The following is a 25482-nucleotide window of genomic DNA, read 5'->3' on the forward strand; positions in this document are numbered from 1 at the left end:
CAAAACAAAAAGACAACCCTCAGAATGGGAGAAAATATTTGCAAACGAAGCAACTGACAAAAGATTAATCTCCAAAATTTACAAGCAGCTCATGTAGCTCAATACCAAAAAAACAAACAACTCAATCCACAAATGGGCAGAAGATCTAAGTAGACATTTCTCCAAAGAAGATATACAGATTGCCAACAAACAGATGAAAGGATGCTCAACATCACTAATCATTAGAGAAATGCAAATCAAAACTACAATGAGGCCGTGAGGAGGAGGTGGAGGAGGAGGCGGCTCAGGGAGATGGAACAGCGAGCTGGAGTGCAGAGCGTGAGTGAGGGAGCAAAGCCGCCTGCCCTCCCGCCGCCGCCTCCCCTCCGTAAGCAGGAGCCCGGGCCGGGGCCCGGCATGCAGCCCCAGCCCCTCCCTCATCATCAGGCCGTGAGGGCAGCACGCGCGAGCCAGGGGGAGGGAAAGCAAGCGAGCGAGCGCCGGGAGGAGGCGGCCGGACCGAGTGAGCGCCTGCGCGTGTGGTGTGAGGGGAAGCCGCTGCCTGCCCCCTTCGCCTTCCCTTCTCTCCCCCTCCCCGCTCCCCCCACCCCGACCGCGGAGCAGCACCATGTCGGCGCTGGTGGCCAAAGTCAGTAAAAAGGAGCTCAACTCCAACCACGACGGGGCCGACGAGACCTCAGAAAAAGAACAGCAAGAAGCAATTGAACATATTGATGAAGTACAAAATGAAATAGACAGACTTAACGAACAAGCCAGTGAGGAGATTTTGAAAATAGAACAGAAATATAACAAACTCCACCAACCGTTTTTTCAGAAGAGGTTGGAATTGATCGCCAAAATCCCAAATTTTTGGGTAACAACATTTTTTAACCATCCACAAGTGTCTGCACTGCTTGGGGAGGAGGATGAAGAGGCACTGCATTATTTGACAAGAGTCGAAGTGACAGAATTTGAAGATATTAAATCAGGTTACAGAATAGATGTTTATTTTGATGAAAACCCTTACTTCGTAAATAAAGTTCTCTCCAAAGAATTTCATCTGAATGAGAGTGGTGATACATCTTCAAAATCCACTGAAATCAAATGGAAATCCAGAAAGGATTTGACAAAACGTTCAAGTCAAATGCAGAATAAAGCCAACAGGAAGAGACAGCATGAGGAACCATAAAGCTTCTTCACCTGGTTTACTGATCATTCTGATGCAGGTGCAGATGAGTTAGGAGAGGTCATCAAAGATGATATTTGGCCAAATCCATTACAGTACTACTTGCTTCCGGACATGGATGATGAGGAAGGGGAAGGAGAAGAAGATGATGATGATGATGAAGAGGAAGAAGGATTGGAAGATACTGATGAAGAAGGGGATGAGGATGAAGGTGAAGAAGATGAAGATGATGATGAGGGGGAGGAAGGAAAGGAAGATGAAGGAGAAGATGACTAATAGAACACTGATGGATTCCAACCTTCCTTTTTTAATTTTCTCCAGTCCCTGGGAGCAAGTTGCAGTCTTTTTTTTTTTTTTTTTCTCCTTCTCCGCTTGTGCTCAGTTGCCCTGTTTTTGAGGTCTCTTTTCTCCTTTATACCATGGCTCACAACTTATTTTGGGGGGAAATACCTTGAGCAGAATTCAGTGGGAAAAGAATCTCTACCCCTTTCTGTTCCAGATTCATTTTTATCCCTTCCTGTCTCAACAAAAACTTTATGGAATCAACACCACCATGCTCTGTGGGAAAAAAGAAAAACCTTCTGCTCCCTTAGCTCTGCTGGAAGCTGGAGGGTGCTAGGCCCCTGTGTAGTAGTGCATAGAATTCTAGCTTTTTTCCTCCTTTCTCTGTATATTGGGCTCAGAGATTACACTGTGTCTCTATGTGAATATGGACAGTTAGCATTTACCAACATGTATCTGTCTACTTTCTCTTGTTTAAAAAAAGAAAAAAAAACTTTAAAAAATGGGGTTATAGAAGGTCATCAAAGGGTGGGTTTGAGATGTTTGGGTGGGTTAAGTGGGCATTTTGACAACATGGCTTCTCCTTTGGCATGTTTAATTGTGATGTTTAACGGACATCCTTGCAGTTTAAGATGACACTTTTAAAATAAAATTCTCTCCTAATGATGACTTGAGCCCTGCCACTCGATGGGAGAATCAGCAGAACCTGTAGGATCTTATTTGCAATTGACATTCTCTATTGTAATTTTGTTCCTGTTTATTTTTAAATTTTTCTTTTTATTTCACTGGAAAGGAAAGATGATGCTCAGTTTTAAACGTTAAAAGTGTACAAGTTGCTTGTTACAATAAAACTAAATGTGTACACACACACACAAAAAAAAAAACTACAATGAGGTATCACCTCACACCAGTCAGAATGGCCATCATCAAAAAATCTACAAACAATAAATGCTGGAGAGCGTGTGGAGAAAAGGGAACCCTCTTGCACTGTTGGTGGGGATCTAAATTGATACAGCCACTATGGAGAACAGTATGGAGGTTCCTTAAAAACCTAAAAATAGAACTACCATATGACCCAGCAATCCCACCACTGGGCATATACCCTGAGAAAACCATAATTCAAAAAGAGTCATGTACCACAATGTTCATTGCAGCTCTATTTACAATAGCCAGGACATGGAAGCAACCTAAGTGTCCATCGACAGAAGAATGGATAAAGAAGATGTGGCACATTTATACAATGGAATATTACTCAGCCATAAAAATAAACGAAATCGACCAGAGGGCAGACAACAGAAGCAAGAAAAACTACAATCCTGCAGCCTGTGGACAAAAAACCACAGTTACAGAAAGATAGAGAAGATGAAAAGGCAGAGGGCTATGTACCAGATGAAGGAACAAGAAAAAACCCCAGAAAAACAACTAAATGAAGTGGAGATAGGCAACCTTCCAGAAAAAGAATTCAGAATAATGATAGTGAAGATGATCCAGGACCTCGGAATAAGAATGGAGGCAAAGATTGAGAAGATGCAAGAAATGATTAACAAAGACCTAGAAGAATTAAAGAACAAACAAACAGAGATGACCAATACAATAACTGAAATGAAAACTACACTACAAGGAATCAATAGCAGAATAACTGAGGCAGAAGAACGGATAAGTGACCTGGAAGACAGAATGGTGGAATTCACTGCTGCGGAACAGACTAAAGAAAAAAGAATGAAAAGAAATGAAGACAGCCTAAGAGACCTCTGGGACAACATTAAACGCAACAACATTCGCATTATAGGGGTCCCAGAAGGAGAAAAGAGAGAGAAAGGACCAGAGAAAATATTTGAAGAGATTATAGTCGAAAACTTCCCTAACATGGGAAAGGAAATAGCCACCCAAGTCCAGGAAGCGCAGAGAGTCCCATACAGAATAAACCCAAGGAGAAACACGCCGAGACACATAGTAATCAAAGTGGCAAAAATTAAAGACAAAGAAAAATTATTGAAAGCAGCAAGGGAAAAACGACAAATAACATACAAGGGAACTCCCATAAGGTTAACAGCTGATTTCTCAGCAGAAACTCTGCAAGCCAGAAGGGAGTGGCATGATATACTTAAAGTGATGAAAGGGAAGAACTTACAACCAAGATTACTCTACCCGGCAAGGATCTCATTTAGATTTGATGGAGAAATCAAAAGCTTTACAGACAAGCAAAAGCTAACAGAATTCAGCACCACCAAACCAGCTCTACAACAAAGGCTAAAGGAACTTCTCTAAGTGGGAAACACAAGAGAAGAAAAGGACCTACAAAAACAAACCCAAAACAATTAAGAAAATGGTCATAGGAACATACATATCGATAATTACCTTAAACGTGAATGGATTAAATGCCCCAACCAAAAGACATAGACTGGCTGAATGGATACAAAAACAAGACCCATATATATGCTGTCTACAAGAGACCCACTTTAGACCTAGGGACACATACAGACTGAAAGTGAGGGGATAGAAAAAGATATTCCATGCAAATGGAAATCAAAAGAAAGCTGGAGTAGCTATACTCATATCAGATAAAATAGACTTTAAAATAAAGAATGTTACAAGAGACAAGGAAGGACACTACATAATGATCCAGGGGTCAATCCAAGAAGAAGATATAACAATTATAAATATATATGCACCCAACATAGGAGCACCTCAATACATAAGGCAACTGCTAACAGCTATAAAAGAGGAAATCGACAGTAACATAATAATAGTGGGGGACTTTAACACTTCACTTACGCCAATGGACAGATCATCCAAAACGAAAATAAATAAGGAAACAGAAGCTTTAAATGACACAATAGACCAGATAGATTTAATTGATATATATAGGACATTCCATCCAAAAACAGCAGATTACACGTTCTTCTCAAGTGCGCACGGAACATTCTCCAGGATAGATCACATCTTGGGTCACAAATCAAGCCTCAGTAAATTTAAGAAAATTGAAATCATATCAAGCATCTTTTCTGACCACAACGCTATGAGATTAGAAATGAATTACAGGGAAAAAAACGTAAAAAAGACAAACACATGGAGGCTAAACAATACGTTACTAAATAACCAAGAGACCACTGAAGAAATCAAAGAGGAAATAAAAAAATACCTAGAGACAAATGACAATGAAAACACGACGACCCAAAACCTATGGGATGCAGCAAAAGCAGTTCTAAGAGGGAAGTTTATAGCCTACAAGCCTACCTAAAGAAACAAGAAAACTCTCAAGTAAACAATCTAACCTTACACCTAAATAAACTAGAGAAAGAAGAACAAACAAAACCCAAAGTTAGCAGAAGGAAAGAAATCATAAAGATCAGAGCAGAAATAAATGAAATAGAAACAAAGAAAACAATAGCAAAGATCAATAAAACTAAAAGTTGGTTCTTTGAGAAGATAAACAAAATTGATAAGCCATTAGCCAGACTCATCAAGAAAAAGAGGGAGAGGACTCAAATCAATAAAATCAGAAATGAAAAAGGAGAAGTTACAACAGACACTGCAGAAATACAAAGCATCCTAAGAGACTACTACAAGCAACTTTATGCCAATAAAATGGACAACCTGGAAGAAATGGACAAATTCTTAGAAAGGTATAACCTTCCAAGACTGAATCAGGAAGAAATAGAAAATATGAATAGACCAATCACAAGTAATGAAATTGAAACTGTGATTAAAAATCTTCCAACAAACAAAAGTCCAGGACCAGATGGCTTCACAGGTGAATTCTATCAAACATTTAGAGAAGAGCTAACACCCATCCTTCTCAAACTCTTCCAAAAAATTGCAGAGGAAGGAACACTCCCAAACTCATTCTATGAGGCCACCATCACCCTGATACCAAAACCAAACAAAGACACTACAAAAAAAGAAAATTACAGACCAATATCACTGATGAATATAGATGCAAAAATCCTCAACAAAATACTAGCAAACAGAATCCAACAACACATTAAAAGGATCATACACCACGATCAAGTGGGATTTATCCCAGGGATGCAAGGATTCTTCAATATACGCAAATCAATCAATGTGATACACCATATTAACAAATTGAAGAATAAAAACCATATGATCATCTCAATAGATGCAGAAAAAGCTTTTGACAAAATTCAACACCCATTTCTGATAAAAACTCTCCAGAAAGTGGGCATAGAGGGAACCTACCTCAACATAATAAAGGCCATATATGACAAACCCACAGCAAACATCATTCTCAATGGTGAAAAACTGAAAGCATTTCCTCTAAGATCAGGAACGAGACAAGGATGTCCACTCTCACCACTATTATTCAACATAGTTCTGGAAGTCCTAGCCACGGCAATCAGAGAAGAAAAAGAAATAAAAGGAATACAAATTGGAAAAGAAGAAGTAAAACTGTCACTGTATGTGGATGACATGATACTATACATAGAGAATCCTAAAACTGCCACCAGAAAACTGGTAGAGCTAATTAATGAATATGGTAAAGTTGCAGGATACAAAATTAATGCACAGAAATCTCTTGCATTCCTATACACTAATGATGAAAAATCTGAAAGAGAAATTATGGAAACACTCCCATTTACCATTGCAACAAAAAGAATAAAATACCTAGGAATAAACCTACCTAGGGAGACAAAAGACCTGTATGCAGAAAACTATAAGACACTGATGAAAGAAATTAAAGATGATACCAACAGATGGAGAGATATACCATGTTCTTGGATTGGAAGAATCAACATTGTGAAAATGAGTATACTACCCAAAGCAATCTACAGGTTCAATGCAATCCCTATCAAATTACCAATGGCATTTTTTACGGAGCTAGAACAAATCATCTTAAAATTTGTATGGAGACACAAAAGACCCCGAATAGCCAAGGCAGTCTTGAGGCAAAAAAATGGAGCTGGAGGAATCAGACTCCCTGACTTCAGACTCTACTACAAAGCTACAGTAATCAAGACAATATGGTACTGGCACAAAAACAGAAACATAGATCAATGGAACAAGATAGAAAGCCCAGAGATTAACCCATGCACCTATGGTCAACTAATCTATGACAAAGGAGGCAAAGATATACAATGGAGAAAAGACAGTCTCTTCAATAAGTGGTGCTGGGAAAACTGGACAGCTACATGTAAAAGAATGAAATTAGAATACTCCCTAACACCATACACAAAAATAAACTCAAAATGGATTAGAGACCTAAATATAAGACTGGACACTATAAAACTCTTAGAGGAAAACATAGGAAGAACACTCTTTGACATAAATCACAGCAAGATCTTTTTTGATCCACCTCCTAGAGTAATGGAAATAAAAACAAAAATAAACAAGTGGGACCTAATGAAACTTCAAAGCTTTTGCACAGCAAAGGAAACCATAAACAAGACGAAAAGACAACCCTCGGAATGGGAGAAAATATTTGCAAATGAATCAACGGACAAAGGATTAATCTCCAAAATATATAAACAGCTCATTCAGCTCAATATCAAAGAAACAAACACCCCAATCCAAAAATGGGCAGAAGACCTAAATAGACATTTCTCCAAAGAAGACATACAGACGGCCACGAAGCACATGAAAAGATGCTCAACATCACTAATTATTAGAGAAATGCAAACCAAAACTACAATGAGGTATCACCTCACTCCTGTTAGAATGGGCATCATCAGAAAATCTACAAACAACAAATGCTGGAGAGGGTGTGGAGAAAAGGGAACCCTCTTGCACTGTTGGTGGGAATGTAAATTGATACAGCCACTATGGAGAACAATATGGAGGTTCCTTAAAAAACTAAAAATAGAATTACCATATGACCCAGCAATCCCACTACTGGGCATATACCCAGAGAAAACCGTAATTCAAAAAGACACATGCACCCGAATGTTCATTGCAGCACTATTTACAATAGCCAGGTCATGGAAGCAACCTAAATGCCCATCAACAGACGAATGGATAAAGAAGTTGTGGTACATATATACAATGGAATATTACTCAGCCATAAAAAGGAACGAAACTGAGTCAATTGTTGAGACGTGGATGGATCTAGAGACAGTCATACAGAGTGAAGTAAGTCAGAAAGAGAAAAACAAATATCGTATATTAATGCATGTATGTGGAACCTAGAAAAATGGTACAGATGAGCCAGTTTGCAGGGCAGAAGTTGAGACACAGATGTAGAGAATGGACATATGGACACCAAGGGGGGAAAACTGCGGTGAGGTGGGGATGGTGGTGTGCTGAATTGGGCGATTGGGATTGACATGTATACACTGATGTGTATAAAATTGATGCCTAATAAGAACCTGCAGTATAAAAAAACAAACAAAACAACGAATACTAAACTTTTATTGGGTTATTTGTATGGAAATATGTTAATATAAATGTTTCAGACATTACATGAAATTTCTAAAAATCTTATATTTGTATTTGTATGGAAATATGTATGGAAATATGTTAATATAAATGTTTCAGACATTACATGAAATTTCTAAAAATCTTATATTTGTATTTGTATGGAAATATGTATGGAAATATGTTAATATAAATGTTTCAGACATTACATGAAATGTCTAAAAATCTTATATGTTCTGGTATAATGTTATATGTAATAATCCTAGTTATTACTTTAAAATGTATATCTCAGAAATAACTAATTTTCTTGTCAACTGCATTATTATGAACTTTCATCAAATCTTTAACCGTGGTCATTTTTAAGTCTTTTGTCATTTACAGACAGTTCTGGGTGTACTCTGATGATTTTGCAAATATGTTCCTATAAAAGGGTTTCATCTTCAAAAAATTCATGGAAGAGACTCTGACAAGTACAGGTTTCTGGTAACTGACTGTACTGCTGAACTGAATGAATAAGCATTTTCAGAACTCTAATGAAAAACTGATGAACTCATAAAAGTGCTAACAAAAGATCAAGATAAAAAAAAAAATTAATTACATGGGACTGAGTGAACTGATGAGGATGAGTATAATTTTCGTGACTTTCTGTCTGAATTAAAAAAAAAAAAAAATCCCACAAGGACTCAGAGGCAAAGAATATACAAATCAATTTTCACTGCAAAGTAAAGGAGCTGTTACAGTGGAGGATTACTGGACTGAATGTCAATATTATGACATAGTATGAGTGTGTTTCATGTTTGGTAATTGCAATCATTGTTGCTTTTGTTGCGGTCATCCATGTACAATGCTTGGTGTCAGTCTATTTATCTCTTGTAAAAATAAAATACAGTGGGTGTGTGTGAAAAATAAATAAATAAATAAATAAATAAATAAATAAATAAATAAATAAACGAAATCGAGTTATTTGTAGTGAGGTGGATGGACCTAGAGTCTGTCATACAGAGTGAAGTAAGTCAGAAAGAGAAAAACAAATACCATGTGCTAACACATATATATGGAATCTAAAAAAAAAAAAAATGGTTCTGAAGAACCTAGGGGCAGGACAGGAATAAAGACGCAGATGTAGAGAATAGACTTGAGGACACGGGGAGGGGGAAGGGTAAGCTGGGACGAAGTGAGAGAGTGGCATGGACATATATACACTACTAAACGTAAAATAGATACATTTTACATAGCACAGGGAGATCAGCTCAGTGCTTTGTGACCACCTAGAGGGATGGGATAGGGAGGGTGGGAGGGAGACGCGAGAGGGAGGAGGTCTGGGGATATATGAATATATATGTATGGCTGATGCACTTTGTTATAAAGCAGAAACTAACACACCATTGTAGAGCAATTATACTCCAACCAAGGTTTAAAAAAAAAAGAAAAAGAAATCATTTGCATTTCTATACACTAACAACAAACTACCTGAAAAAGAAATTAAGAAATCAATCCCACTTACAATAGTATAAAAAACAATGAAATACTTAGAAATAAGTTTAACCAAGGAAAAATCTATACACTGAAAGCTATGACACTGATGAAAAAGACTGAAGAAGACAAAAATCAATGGAAAGGTATCTGTGTTCTTGGACTGGAAAAATTAATATTGTGAAAATTTCCATACTACCCAAAGTAATCTAAAGATTCAATGCAATCCTACCAAAATTCCAATGGTATTTTTCACAGAAACATCTATCCTAAAATTTGAAAAAACTATCCTAAAGGTTGAAATCATTATCTTGAAGGGAAAACTGCACACCCATGTTCACTGCAGCATTATTCACAATAGCCAAGATATGGAAACAACCTAAATGTCCTTTGATGAATGAATGCGTAAAGAAAATGCATGGTAGATACACGCAATGGAATATTATTCAGCCATAAAAAAGAAGGAAATCCTGCCATTTGTGACAACATAGATGAGCCTGGAGGGCATTACGCTAATTGGTATAAGCCAGACAAGAATGACAAATACATATGGTATCAGTTACATGTGGAATTTTTTTAAGCCAATTTCATAGAAACAGAAAGTAGAATGGTGGTTGCTAGGGGCTGGGGGGAGAGGTAAATGGGGTAGTATAGGTCAAAGAGTACAAAGTTTTCAACTATAAGAAAAATAAGAACCCAATGTACAACATGGTGACTATAGTTGATAATATGGTATCATGTACTTAAATGTTGCTGAGTAGTTAAGCATTCTCACCATACACACACAAAAAATTTAACTATGTCTTTAAAAATAATACAAATGAACTTATTTACAAAACATAAATAGACCCACAGACATAGAAAACAAGCCTATAGTTACCAAAGGGGATAACAGGATTGGGGGAGATAAATTAAGTGTTTGGGATTAACATGTACACACTACCATATAAAAAATAGGTAACCAGGGACTTCCCTGGTGGCGCAGTGGTTAAGAATCCGCCTGCCAATGCAGGGGACACGGGTTCGATCCCTGGTCCAGGAAGACCACACATGCCATGGAGCAACTAAGCCCAGGAGCCACAACTGCTGAAGCCCGTGTGTCTAGAGCCCATGCTCTGCAACAAGAGAAGCCACCGCAACGAGAAGCCCACGCACCGCAACAAAGAGTAGCCCCTGCTCTCCTCAACTAGAGGAAGCCCGCATGCAGCAACAAAGACGCAATGCAGCCAAAAAAAAAAAGGTAACCAGCAAGGACCTACTGTATAGCACAGGGAACTATGCTCAATATCTTGTAATAACCTATAATCGAAAAGCATGTATAAAAGTATAGATATATATATATTTATATAAAAAACGGAATCACTTTGCTGTACACCAGAAACTAACACGGCATTGTAAATCAACTATACTTCCACCACACTTTAATAAAAAAAAAAAAGAAAAAAAATTAACTACGTAAAGTGATGGATGTGTTATTTTGATCATTCTATATGTATATGTGTATCAAATCATCACGTTGTACATTTTAAAATATACAGTTATAGTTGGCAATTATTCCCAATTATTCCTCAATAAAGTTTTTTTAAAAATAAGATAAATAATCATAAAATTTCAAAAAAGAGAGAAAGAAAAAATTAAGCCAACCACAGGGGTCCTAGCTCCAGGGATCACTGTAACATTGACCATATAACCACGGTGAGGTGCTGTGAACCTGCTGCATGGCAGAAAGGCAAAGGAGGTGCCTCCCAAGCTAGCTGCTCAACAAAATCTCTTCTGCTCAGAGAAGAGGGACTAACATTGGCCAACCCCATTGCAATTATGTTCCATGAATTCCAGTCCAGGAAAGGATATAGTAGGTAAGTCATAAAAAAGTTTTTCTTCCCCTTTCCTCAAAGTGTATTAAAAATAGAGTCACCCAAAAGTAACTAAGCAATAACCTTCAGGGAGTTTTAAGATAAGAAAACTTTGGTCCAGGGGATATCATCTCCGCCACTCCATAGCCTGCTACTTTCAGACTAATCCACCCCATACCTGAGTAGTGCTGAAAAGGCAGAATAAGCAGCTGAAGGTGACCCTGATGCCATCATTATCAATTAGCATTAAGTATGCCAGAATCCAGGTAACTCCAAAAACGACTGCAACAGATAACGTGCTAAGAAACTTCTTTAGGATTGAAACCTTCTTTGTGCGAAGTAAGAGAAAACAAGAAAGGAAATATGGTTCATTCAGGTTTTTACTTATTAATATCATTGTTACCCTCCTACTGAAAATATGTATTCAGCTGCACATATACACTGTTCATTAAACAATATTATGCCTCAGGTGGAAAAACCTATGTCACTCTGAATAAAAGAGAGAAAGAGAGGAAGAGAGGAAGGAAGGAAGGGAGGAAGACAGTGATATCTGCTTAAAAGCTCAGGCATAAACAGTTCCTTAAATACTACTGCAGGCAAATTTCACATAGAATTAACTTTTTCTTTGGAACTGAATTTGATTTTAGCGATTATAACTACTGGATCAGTAATTCCTTTTTTGGGCATCTGGGACCGTCCCATGCCATAAGTTGATATCAGAATGAAAAGTTATTAAAGCGCAGAGTGACCTTCTTCCCTGTCATGCTAAGTCTATATCCCTGGAACCTGAGCTTGGCCATATGACTTACTTTGACCAGAGGGACATTAGCATTTGTTCCACAAACAAAGGCTTGAAAGCATTCCACTCATCAGAGCGTGTCTTTTCTTATTGCTCTTTGGAACCCTGAGAGTATTATGTTAAAAGAGAGACCACATGCAGCAGAGATGAGCTTTCCCAAATGAGCAGTTCCCATTCAATACCAACCAACCACCAACCATCAGACATGAAAGTGATTCATCCTAAATTATCTACCAGCATTCAAGCCAGCCAAAACCAAAACAACTACATGATCAACACTCAAACTTATGACAAGTAATAAATATTTATCATTCTAAGCCATTGAATTTGGGGGTAATTTGTTATACAGCAAAAGCTAACTGATACATAGAAGAAAATTTGTTAAACAATTAAATTGTAACCTGCTCTTCACTGTAACTAAGCTAATTTAAGAACCATGAGCTACCAGTCAAAATTTTGAAACATTACAAATTTTTTTGATGTCTGTGGCCAAAATGATATTGCTTTGTATAAAAGAAATATAACTTAACTTACAATTAGGCTAACAAGACTTCACCAAGGTTCTTCTGCATTGTTAAGAAAACATAGGTTTGAATGATTATCAGTGATAGTCTTTTCTCCACATTTCCCCTCAATATGGGTTATCATCCATATAGGAAAGATGATACTCTTGATTGGTAAAGTACACGTTTAAGATTACATTCCCACTAATGATGGCTGTTTTCACCCATCTGTTCATTCAAAATGGATCTATATGGCGACCAACAAAGTTCACAGATGTACTTACAGTAAGTCTACTTGGGTTAAGAAGAGTCTTGTAGAATTAAGCCTGAATTCACAGCCTCATTAACACTGTGTTCTAACCAATTCATGCTGTGGGATGTGGAGTTGGCGGGAGTGTATGTGTTTAATAGTTTCTGTTCTTTGTCTCTCCAACTGAAAGCTCTTTCTGTATATTAGTGATGACAATGAAAATGCTTATTGGGGTCAGAAAAGTTACAGAGAGGAAAGAAGCAGTTCACATGGGAACTGATAAACCAGAGAGCACACGCCCCATCTGCAGGGAATGTGGGCCCAATGTTGCCCGATGTTCCAATTTTTATATGTTTGCAACTAGTTTTTAAAAATTTAAAGCTATTATGTGATTCAGGTAACACATGTAAAATATAACCTACAGTTACTAGTTTCTAAAATGAAAATACAGTTGCCAGCATCTACTCACAACCCTCTCATATTTTTAATTATTCGAATCTGATTTCATGAATATTTGGGATTGGGGGATAAATGTTTTTTCTTGATGTCTTTGGGTTGGGTTTTTAGTTGGGCTCATACAGCACAAAAGTATCTTAGGTAATGCAATAGACTCACATTGTAGTCTTGATGTTGGAAGATGAGAAGATCCACCTTCTGAGACAAAGTTTAAGAGAAAATCTGTCCTGCAAACCACATATCCTTGCCATTTCCCCCAAATCTGAAAACTCTTCTAGGAGCTGTGGATGTATTCCTGTGCTATATTTAGTACTAGATGAGCCATGCCTTCCAGCTTCTGATTCATTGGGAATCTTACCTCTTCAGATTCTGATTATTCTTCCACAGCACTTTGACTACAATGACAATAAATATAACAACATTGCTGATGAGGATAATGGTCACAGGTATGATGAATGACCGCAACAATGGACTTGTTATCAAACCACTGCTTTCTTGAGTTGCCAGCCAGCAGCTGTGGAGAGAAAAGAAATGATTTCAGCAGACTAAGAAAGCAGAGAAAAGAAATGATTTCAGCAGACTAAGAAAGCAGAGAAAAGAAATGATTTCAGCAGAAAGAAAGGTATACACTCTTCTCTATGCTGTTCACACCATTGACATTCACTCGACTGAAAGACTTGCTAAAAGTCAATATCTCTTTGCCTTCTATATATTGGAGATGATTTTCAAGAATTCAACCAAGTAGAAAAATTAAATGCACTGATTCTGCCAAATTTCTCTGTGAGACAGTATGGGCTAGCGGAAAGAAAGTGGGCTTTTGAGTTAGGCAGTCCTGAATATAAATGTCACTGTCTGTCACTTACTAGGTTTCTGACTTTAGTTAAGTTACTGTTTAATTTTCTTTTTGACTATGTAGCACACTCAGATGGCTCAAAATTTTAAAGGTACAAATCATCATAGAGAGACAAGACCCCTCCTACAACTATCCCTACTCACCTAGTTTTTATCTCCGGCGGTATTCAATGTTTCTTGTGTATTCTTCCAGATTTAGACTATGCATACACCAGCAAATGTATATTTTTTCCTGATTTTGAAGCAAAGGATAACATGATACTTCTATACCTTACTTAAAAACACATCTTGGAGATCATTCCATATCAGAATATAAAGATTATCCTTATGATTTTTTATGGCTGCATATTATTCCATTATTTCATTATACCATAAATTATTTAAACTGTCTCTTATTAATAGGCATTTTTTAAAGTTTAATGTTTAAAAAATATTTGAATAGTTCTTTAACCTCATTGCGTCTGTTTTTGTTTTTGTCTTTTTGTTATTGTTGGTGGTAGTTTTGGTGGTATTTTTTTTCTCATCTGTGAAGTGTAGTAATCATCTCCTGGCATTGTTGTAAGAATAAATTCATTCATTTAATAAGCATTTACAGAGTACATGCTATGTGCCAGACATTGTTCTAGATACCAAGATATTAGCAGTGAATGAAAAACCAAAATGCCTTTCTTTAGTGAATTTATTCTAATGCAGAAAATAAATAAAACTAATGAATTAATAAGATATATACCATAACAGAAGTTAACAAGTGCTGTGAAGAAAAATAAAGCAGGTAATGAGGGTAGGTATTACTATGTATATGTATATGTGTGTCTGTGTGTCTGTGTGTATGCCTGGGGGACCAGGGGAGGAAATGTTTCATTTTAAATAGAGTGGTCAGGAAAATCCTTATGGAAAAAAATATTTGATCTGAAGTAGATGAGGGGGAAGGGTGTTCTAGGCAGAGGGAACAGCAAGTGCAAAGGCTCTGAGTTGAGAGCTTAAGCAAAGAGGCCAGTGTGGCTAGAACAGAGTATGTAAGTAGATGGGATTAGTAAAAAGATGCAAATTATGTCAGGGCTTTATAGGTGACTGCATGTACTCTTGGCAAGAAGGAGAAACTTAACATGCTCTGTCTTTAGTTTTAAAAGTATTACTTTAGCTAGATGCAGGGATAAAAGAAGAGCACATGCCAAAGGAGGAGATCAGCTAGGGGTCTACTGCAACAATCAGGTGGCTTGGAACCAGGGAGAGGAGATGTTGAGAAATAGTCTGATTCTAGATATGTTTAAAAGTAAAACAAAAGGGGACTTCCCTGGTGGTCCAGTGGTTAAGACTCCACGCTCCCAATGTAGGGGGCCTGGGTTCGATCCCTCGTCAGGAAACTAGATTCCACATGCCATGACTAAAAGCCTGCATGTGGCAACTAAAGATTCAACTAAGATCACTCATGCCACAGTGAAGATCCCGCGTGCTGCAACTAAGACCCAGCGCAGCCAAATAAATAAATATATATATTTTTTAAAAGTAAAGCAAAAGGATTTATTGATAGGTTAGATGGGAGATATAGGAGAGTTAAGAGTGACTCCAAATCTTTGGCTTGAGTATCTGGAAGGATGGAATTACTGTCAACTGAGTTGGGGAAGATGATGAGAAGAACAGGTTTGGGAGGGAAGACCAGGAGACGTCCCATCACTTGTCCAGCCAAGTGAAGGTATCAGGTAGGCAGTAGGGTATTAACAAAATAATGTGAGAAGCCCTGGTATATATTTGGCAATCAATTAATGTCTGTTTTCTGTCCCTTGTAGGTAAACACCATTATTATACATGCCAAAGGATTTCTAAGCTGTTTTGCATTGGAATGTTGTTACAATTTAAATTATTAGAAATCATATTTCTAATCTGAATGACCTAGAAGGAAATTGGGATGATTTCAGATCTCTGTAATGAATTTTAAAAATGAAAAGGAGGAGATTGGTTCAAGGTGGTGGAGTAGAAGGAGGTGCACTCACTCCTTCTTGCAAGAGCACCAGAATCACAACGAACTGCTGAACAATCATCTACAGGAAAACACTGGAACTCACCAAAAAAGATACCCCACATCCAAAGACAAAGGAGAAGCCACAATAAGATGATAGGAGGGGCACAATCACAATAAAATCAAATCCCATAACCATTGCGTGGGCTACTCACAAACTGGAGAACAATTATACCACAGAAGTCCACCCACTGGAGTGAAGGTTCTGAGCTCCACATCAGGCTTCCCAACCTGGGGGTCCAGCAATGGGAGGAGGAATCCCCAGAGAATTGGACTTTGCAGTCAGGCAGGATTTGACTACAGGACTTCAACAGGACTGTGGGAAACAGAGACTTCACTCTTGGAGGGCACACACAAAATCTTGTACACACCAGGACCCAGGGGGAAGGAGCAGTGACTCCATAGGAGACTGAACCAACCTACCTGCTAGTGTTGGAGGGTCTCCTGCAAAGGCAGGGGGTGGCTGTGGCTCCCCATGGGGACAAGGACACTGGCAGTAGAAGTTCTGGGAAGTACTCCTTGGTGTGAGCCCTCCCAAAGTCCACCATTAGCCCCACCAAAGAGCCTGTAGGCTCCAGTGCTGGGTCGCCTCAGGCCAAATGACCAACAGGGAGAGAACACAGCCCCACCCTTCAGCAGACAAATGGATTAAAGTTTTACTGAGCTCTGCCCACCAGAGCAACACCCAGCTCTACCTACCACCAGTCCCTCCCATCACGAAGCTTGCACAAGCCTCTTAGATAGCCTCATCCACCAGAGGGCAGACAGCAGAAGCAAGAAGAACTACAATCCTGCAGCCTGCAGAACAAAAACCACAATCACAGAAAGACAGACAAAATGAAAAGGCAGAGGATTATGTCCTAGATGAAGGAACAAGATAAAACCCCAGAACAGCAACTAAATGAAGTGGAGATAGGCAACCTTCCAGAAAAAGAATTCAGAATAATGATAGTGAAGATGATCCAGGACCTCCGAAAAAGGATGGAGGAAAGAATCGAGGAAATGCAAGAAACGTTTAACAAAACCTAGAAGAATTTAAGAACAAACAAACAGAGATGAACAATACAATAACTGAATTGAAAAATACACTAGAAGGAATCAATAGCAGAATAACTGAGACAGAAGAACGGATTAGTGACCTGGAAGACAGAATGGTGGAAATCACTGCCGCAGAACAGAATAAAGAAAAAAGAATGAAAAGAAATGAAGACAGCGTAAGAGATCTCTGGGACAACAAACGCACCAACATTCATATTATAGGGGTCCCAGGAGAAGAGAGAGAGAAAGGACCAGAGAAAATATTTGAAAAGATTATAGTCGAAAACTTCCCTAACATGGGAAAGGAAATAGCCACCCAAGTCCAGGAAGCGCAGAGACTCCCATACAGGATAAACCCAAGGAGAAACATGCCGAGACACACATTAATCAAACTGGCAAAAATTAAAGACAAAGAAAAATTATTGAAAGCAGCAAGGGAAAAATGACAAACAACATACAAGGGAACCCCCATAAGGTTAAGAGCTGATTTCTCAGCAGTTTAAAAGGGGAGGACAGGATAGAGAAAGAAAATGCATATCTAACTCTATCAGATAAAGACAGACTTGCAAATTATGAAACAATTTAGACAAATATTTGTCTTTATCTGTATGAGTTATTTAAACTTTAGACAACACAATTTCTAAGTATTACTATTTGTACTATAGATCTGTGTGTGTATGCATACAAATGTCTGTAAGGTTCCTCAGTTACCTCACACAGATGGGGAGACCTGGATGGGAAACAGGCTTGGATGCCTGTGGCCATGAGGAGGTGTGCACTAGGAAGGGACACCTCCTCACCTCCTCCATCCTTTGTATTGCTTGGAGAGATAGTCACGCTGGATTTGTTCTCATGAGCCTCTCCCTTAGTTATTCTGAATCTAATCACCCAGATTTTGAAAAATAGACTGCTGAGGAGACAGATGGATCCTCCATGCAGACTAACCCTTGTAGGAGTGGGATTTCTAGAATTGAGATTGGAGAGTCACAAGGTCAAGGCTGCATCTGACAAACAGCTATGAACCTGAGGTCTGGAGAGCATCATAGGTGAACCTCAGATGAAGCGTTTAACTCCTTGGTGATTTTGTCATGAAACATGGGAAAAGACAGCTGTAGAAGATATAGCATATGCTTCCAGAAAATTCTTCCTCATGCATTATAATTTCCCAATGGTTACCTCAACCCTTCAGGGAAGTCTGAAACAGCCTATATGGTGGGACAGAGATTTGGGGGATAGAGCACTAAATAGGAGTGTGGCCTGCCCTGCAGTCGCCCCTTAATTGGGTCCTGGCAGAGATAGCAGTACATCAAGGGAACTGGGTTAGGGGTTTCGGGTGTGACTGGCAGAACTGGGAGCCATGGTGGGGGGACAGGGAGTATGATATATTGAGGAGCAACTTCTGGGAAGATAACTCAAGAAAACCCAAAAAAGTCCCTCCTCTTTCTAAATATATCCTGAAGAAATGTGAGCCTTGATGTGTGTGTATAGGGTGGAAAGTGGGGGATAAGGGTCCAAGATGTAGCTGATATTCATGTTACACATTCTTTCCCCTCTTCCCAACTCTTATTATCAGTTGCCTAGTGTCTTCCCTAACATCTAATACTGTACTCAGGAAAGAATCTGCTCTCAATTATTTACATCTTGGTGTGAATAAATGTAAGACAGCAGGCTTCTTTCTACTGAAGACTTCTGTAGGAGTAGGTCTAGCCCTGTGGCTGGGTTAGGATAGGAAATTAATAATAATGCAATTTGAGGTGAATTACCTCTCCCATGAGATATTTGCATTTTACTCCTGATATCTAATTGTGCAATTAAAATTTTAAAACTCATTAAAAGATATTTAATCCCAATTAAACAGAGAAAATAGTGCCTAGAGTATATGGCTCCTAAAATCAAGCCAGGCAGTTAGCTCCCCATTCTACACTTGGTCACGGTCAGCCCTGGAAATAGGTAAGCACTCTGACACCACAGCCTTCCCTTGGGTATACTTGCACATTTCCAAGAGTTTTGTTTTGATTTGAGTTGGTTTGGGACTTAAGGCGGAATCCAGGGATCAGAATGGTTGAATTTATAAAATAAGAAGGGAAGATAAATTAAAGAGCAGTTGCCATTTGGTAGCAGAAATACACATAGAGTTCAGCCCCGCTTTCTTACTCTCCCCACATGGAAGGCATATACCATGCATTCAGGTACTTCCATTATTGACAGTTAATTTTTCACGCTGGAGTCACAGGGAGAATTTATGTGTGATAAATCATCATGAAATACTCATTATAATCATATCAACATAGAATTGGTTCATAAGCATGGATAGTGCTCTTCAAGCACTTTCATGGATACTGCGCTTCAAACAGTTTCAAGTGTGAAAATGTTTTCACACATGCTTGACCTTTCATAGTAACCCCAGAGCAGGTATTACTATTATTGTTATTCCCATTTTCTAGATGAGAAAACTAAGATAAGGGGTTACTAAGGATCACACTTCCTGTGTCCTGTGATTTTCAGACTTAATCAAAGAAGACAAATTTAATATTAAAAAAGTTCACATTTATAAATTTAGAAGACAATTACTTGCTTTACGAAAGGGTTTATCATAGGAAATTTTCATGTCACTATATTTAAAATATAATGTGTTCTTTGAGAATTTGAAATACACAGTTATAATATGACAATTATAAAGTGAGATGCATATTACAGTGACACTTGGACTCAGTGTCATTGAATAGTTACACTCATATCAAAGAAATGGACATTTAAAAAAATATAAACTTACATTTCCTCTCGCCGGTAGTCTAACTCCCACTGTGAATTATTCCCATTCTGAGAATAAATAATTCCCACTGTCACAGCTACCACTATAGCCGGGACCCTTATGTGATAGAGAGTCACAGAATTAATAATTTACCCAAGACTGGGATTAATTATAAAGGAACATGAATGAATTATACACCTGACCTTTTTCAGGATGCATTGTTCTTTCCACTATAGACAATGTACTAAATGATCCTACAGATGTAGGTCAACAGTGCACATAGTTTTTCTGTGTTTTCCTTTCCCTATCAGTGTTGGCTACACATATCAATCCTATACTATTTCTGATTTCTTCGTAACTCTTACCAGAATTTCCACTCTTAAATGGTCTAATTCCTCTTTCACTTGAATAAATTTAAATTTAGATAACACTAAAACAACTCTCCTTGCTAGAACTCATTAAATTTTTCAAATTATTTTTCTTAAAAGAGTCACTCTGATTGTCTTGAAACATTTCTTTTAAAGTAGCTAGGAAAAGCAGGGTCGGGGGGTGGTGAGATGAATTGGGAGATTGGGATTGACATATATACACTAATATGTATAAAATAGATAACTAATAAGAAGCTTCTGTGTTCAAAACAATAAAATAAAATTCAAAAAAAAGAAATATAGTTAATTTACAAAAAAAAAATAAAGTAGCTAAGAAGTTTATATGTGGCCTAAATCTCAAGTCAAATAAATAGTGATGTTAAAGGAAATGAACATCTTGAAGTTAGCTCATGATGTATCTATTATAGCTGTCTTGATCACATCTGCCTTCTTCACAGGAGAAGACACTCCTTCACTAGACAGAAGGCACTCTTAGTGATTGCTGGATTTTCCATCGCCCCTACCACAAGGCCTTGTACTATTAGGTCCTCAATAGGTGTTTGCTTAAATTAAATGATTTCAACAAAATTAAATTCCTGAGTAAGTGGAGAAGCAAACACTTACCCCATCCAATTAAAGAGATGAAAAGAATGAAATGCTGAGGAAGAGGCTTCATGGTCCTAATAAGAAGGAAATAGAGCTGGGCAGCACTGAGTCCCATCCAGGTAAATGTCACTAACACAAAATAGTGCAGCAAGATAGCAATCGCAGTGCATGTGGGATTCAAGATGACAACGGTGTCTTGTCTGGACATTTCATTATTACTGAAGTCAGTATTATCAGTGTCACTATGACTTGTCTTTAAGTTCTTATTGGAGTTTTCGATTCCAAACACAAAAAGGAGGTTGAAAATCAACATTTATGTGCACAGATTGACCAATACCCAGGTTACTGAGGTTTTTCTGACTTTCCTGAAGATAAATAAATAAATATAATTAATAAACAAAACAACTACAAAAAATAAACTCCAGTGAAATCATGAGGGAACAAAAGAATATTATTACCCACTGTAAATCTAGCTCATAGCCCAGTGGGCCAGCTGGTAAACGGACCTTCCCAACTACACCAGACAAACATTCTCTCTTCTTACCTGATTCTCACAAAGTGAGTTTGAGAAAACATGTTGATACCTCCTTTCTTGAACCTGTCTTTTAATCCAAGGTGATAGATGTTTTCCAGAGATGCCCTCCTGTGAACTCTACTTCCTGGAGTTTATGCCCAGTGTAGCCCCCTCCAGGGCTGTCCAGTGACTTGATATAACCAACAGAATGCAGCAGAAGGCCTGGCAGCCAGGGCCAACTTATCCATCAGACAGTGATGCTTAGCATCCACAATATGTTTATACTTCTATGGCCCACAACAAGGTCTTCTAATGTAAAACATGCCCAAGGACCGTTCCTTCATCTGAAGATATAATTTGTGGGTGTAGAACCAAGTTCTCTTTGAAACTCACGACATATCACAGGTCTCTGTATATTATGGTATACAGGCCAGTATTAAAGAAAGTTATAAAATTTCCATTCACTACCATCTAGATCCTTATGAATTTTTCAGATTATAAGGCCTCTTGAAATAAATACTTCACTATTAATGTGCTTAAAGTTCTAACATCTTCAAGAACTTCTCTATTTCTAATGTCTCAGAATTTGATAAACAAATCTGTTTGCTAATTATATATCCTTTATGGTCCTACCATAACATTCCACCATGGTCCTTCTTAGTCTTTGGATTCCCACACTGAATGAAAAGCTTATATTAAAACAGAACTCTGTCCATCCTCGTGATATTTTAGTTGAGATTTTCCGGATAATTCAAAATTTTATTTTAAGTCTTCTGAAAGATTTAAAGAGCAGAAATGCAAAAAGCATTCAAAAGAATCCATTTATATAAAAGTAAAGTTCGTTTTTAATTTTTCTCCAATTTCAAACATAAATTATCTACAGAGAGAACAAGCTATTTTCAAATAGGCTATTTTCAAACGGGTCTTCTGTATATTACTATATTCTGTGCATTTTTATTATATGCACAGAAATATATAATATATATGTTATCTATGACAGCAAAACTGCTAAAAACAAGCTGATAGAGGACACACACACACACAAAAATATGATGACAATTGGAAGGAGTGAGATTTTAGGCAAAGAAACTATCGGGTTGGCCAAAAAGTTCATTCTGGTTTTTCCGTGCCATCTTACAGAAAAACCCAGACGAACTTTTTGGCCAAACCAATAGTTACACAGCTACCACAACTTATTCACATGGAACCAAATAACTGTCTGTTCAAGTGTCTTTATAAATGAAAAGACAGATATAAGAGCCATTTCACTTTACATGACAGACATAATTACATGGCATGTAATTTTGCTTCAAGGCACTTACCACAATTTGTAATTATATATTTATTTCTGTATATATTTGTACAACGTCTGTCTTCCCCCCGAGAATGTAAATTCCAAGGGAGAGGGGAGTTTATATGTCTTGTTCATAGTTTTGTATTTACCTCCTCACATGTTGCTTGGCACATAGTAAACACTCAATGTAAAAATTTTAAACGAAGGGCAAGAGACTCATTAAGTGTGAAAGGTAAAGAAAAGAATCAAAAATAATTCTGGCTCTTTGGACAAATGGCTTATTCTAAGTATGGGGCAGAAGAAGTGAAAGATGTACCTGGACCATCTTGCTGTGCCTTACATAAGGAAATGCTTATAGACTGACACGGACATGAAAAAACAACATGAAAGGACTCCCTGCAGCTGCACTGGAGAGTACACTTCTTTCCAAAGTAATATAGTGACTAAATATAGAAGGAATTATAGATTAGAGACCATCATTCACCCACCAATGTAATCATATATACTAGTTAGGATCATCAGTGAATACCAAAACCACTGAGTAAAAGTTGGGGAACAGAATATTCACACAGTCCCAAAGTTTCACTGCATGGATTGCCTATTATTTACAAAGGGAAAAATTGAGACTTTACAGTATAGAAATCTACCAGACACTACTTTAAACAAGGAAGCAAATGACACAGCAAAAACGGGACAAACTGACATCATGCACTTCTTGCTGTGCCACAATGAAAAAGACTTATTAGAATTCTCATCAAAAAAATGTAACCTGTATCTAATCATTGGAAAATTTCAGAGAAATTTTATATTGTAGAATATTCTACCTTCTATAAAATAACTAACCTGAACACTTCAAATGTTTTAATGTCATGAAAGACCAAAACAAACAAATTTAAAAAGCAGAGGAATTATTCTAGGCTAAAGACAACTAAAGAGACACAATTACTAAATAAATTGGGGGGGGTGGGGAACAGCTAAAATGGACATAATTGGAACAGCTGGAGAAATTTGAATAAGGACATTAACATGAAAACATATTAATGCTAAATTCTTGAGTTAAATATTCTGAGTGAGGATAATAATATTATACTATGTAGGAGTGCCCTTGTTTTTAGGAGATGCATACATGCTTGAAGAATTTGGAGATGACAGTCATGGTGTTTACAACTTACTTTCAAAATATCAGGAAAAAATAGGAAAAGAGAGAAAGCAAAATATTAACAACTGGTGAATCCAGGTGAAGGGTATTTGGGTGTTCACTTAGTCTCTTTCAACATTTCTATAGACTTTTAATTTTTTTCAATAAAACTTCAGGAAAAAATGTTTAAATGGCAATACCTTTAGAACAAAAAATTCCTGAATCTACACATCTGAGAAAACAGTTGTGAAGGAATTTATTAGAGAGAAATAATTCTGAAGGAAAGAAGCATTGTGATACACCTTGAGTTTGCAAGGAAAAACCAGGTGAGAATACATTTTTTTCTTTAGTTTCCATATACATGTGTTAGCATACGGTATTTGTTTTTCTCTTTCTGACTTACTTCACTCTGTATGACAGATTCTAGGTCCATCCACCTCACTACAAATGACTCAATTTCGTTTCATTTTATGGCTGAGTAATATTCCATTGTATATATGTGCCACATCTTCTTTATCCATTCATTTGTCGATGGACACTTAGGTGGCTTCCATGTCCTGGCTATTGTAAATAGAGCTGCAATGAACATTGTGGTACATGATTCTTTTTGAATTATGGTTTTCTCAGGGTATATGCCCAGTAGTGGGATTGCTGGGTCATATGGTAGTTCTATTTTTGTTTTTTAAGGAACCTCCATACTGTTCTCCATAGTGGCTATATCAATTTACGTTCCCACCAACAGTGCAAGAGGGTTACCTTTTCTCCACACCCTCTCCAGCATTCATTGTTTGTAGATTTTCTGATGATGCCCATTCTAACCGGTGTGAGGTGATACCTCACTGTAGTTTTGATTTCCATTTCTCTAATGATTAGTGATGTTAAGCATCCTTTCATGTGTTTGTTGGCCATCTGTATATCTTCTTTGGAGAAATGTCTGTTTAGGTTTTCTGCCCATTTTTGGATTGGGTTGTTTGTTTTTTTATATTGAGCTGCATGAGCTGCTTGTAAATTCTGGAGATTAATCCTTTGTCAGTTGCTTCGTTTGCAAATATTTTCTCCCATTCTAAGGGTTGTCTTTTTGTCTTGTTTATGGTTTCCTTTGCTGTGCAGAAGCTTTTAAGTTTCATTAGGTCCCATTTGTTTATTTTTGTTTCTATTTCCACTTCTCTAAGAGGTGGGTCAAAAAGGATCTTGCTGTGATTTATGTCATAGAGCATTCAGCCTATGTTTTCCTCTAAGAGTTTTATAGTGTCTGGCCTTACATTTAGGTCTTTAATCCATTTTGAGTTTATTTTTGTGTATGGTGTTAGGGAGTGTTCTAAATTCATTCTTTTACATGTAGCTGTCCAGTTTTCCCAGCACCACTTATTGAAGAGGCTGTCTTTTCTCCATTGTATATTCTTGCCTCCTTTATCAGAGATAAGGTGACCATATGTGCGTGGGTTTATCTCTGGGCTTTCTATCCCATTCCATTGATCTATATTTCTGTTTTTCTCCCAGTACTGTCTTGACTACTGTAGCTTTGTAGTGTAGTCTAAAGTCAGGGAGCCTGATTCCTCCAGCTCTGTTTTTCTTTCTCAAGATTCCTTTGGCTATTCAGGGTCTTTTGTGTTTCCATACAAATTGTGAAATTCTTTGTTCTAATTCTGTGAAAAATGCCATTGGTAGTTTGATAGGGATTGCATTGAATCTGTAGATTGCTTTGGGTAGTATAGTCATTTTCACAATGTTGATTCTTCCAATCCAAGAA

At 37.6% G+C, this 25482-nt stretch overlaps 1 protein-coding gene and 1 pseudogene across 1 annotated transcript in view; one reads left to right on the forward strand and one right to left on the reverse strand.

The window, feature by feature from the left end:
- Positions 1-25482, reverse strand: part of ADGRG7 (adhesion G protein-coupled receptor G7) — an 87729-nt gene that overhangs the window by 30449 nt on the left and 31798 nt on the right. Inside the window, 4 exon segments of the mRNA XM_068545678.1 lie at positions 11324-11481; positions 13513-13667; positions 19834-19929; positions 20801-21151. Coding sequence (XP_068401779.1) covers positions 11324-11481; positions 13513-13667; positions 19834-19929; positions 20801-21151 — 760 coding nt within the window.
- On the forward strand, positions 589-1947 carry LOC137765787 (protein SET-like; annotated as a pseudogene).

Source organism: Eschrichtius robustus, chromosome 6 (genome assembly GCF_028021215.1).
Source record: "Eschrichtius robustus isolate mEscRob2 chromosome 6, mEscRob2.pri, whole genome shotgun sequence".
NCBI lineage: Eukaryota > Metazoa > Chordata > Mammalia > Artiodactyla > Eschrichtiidae > Eschrichtius > Eschrichtius robustus.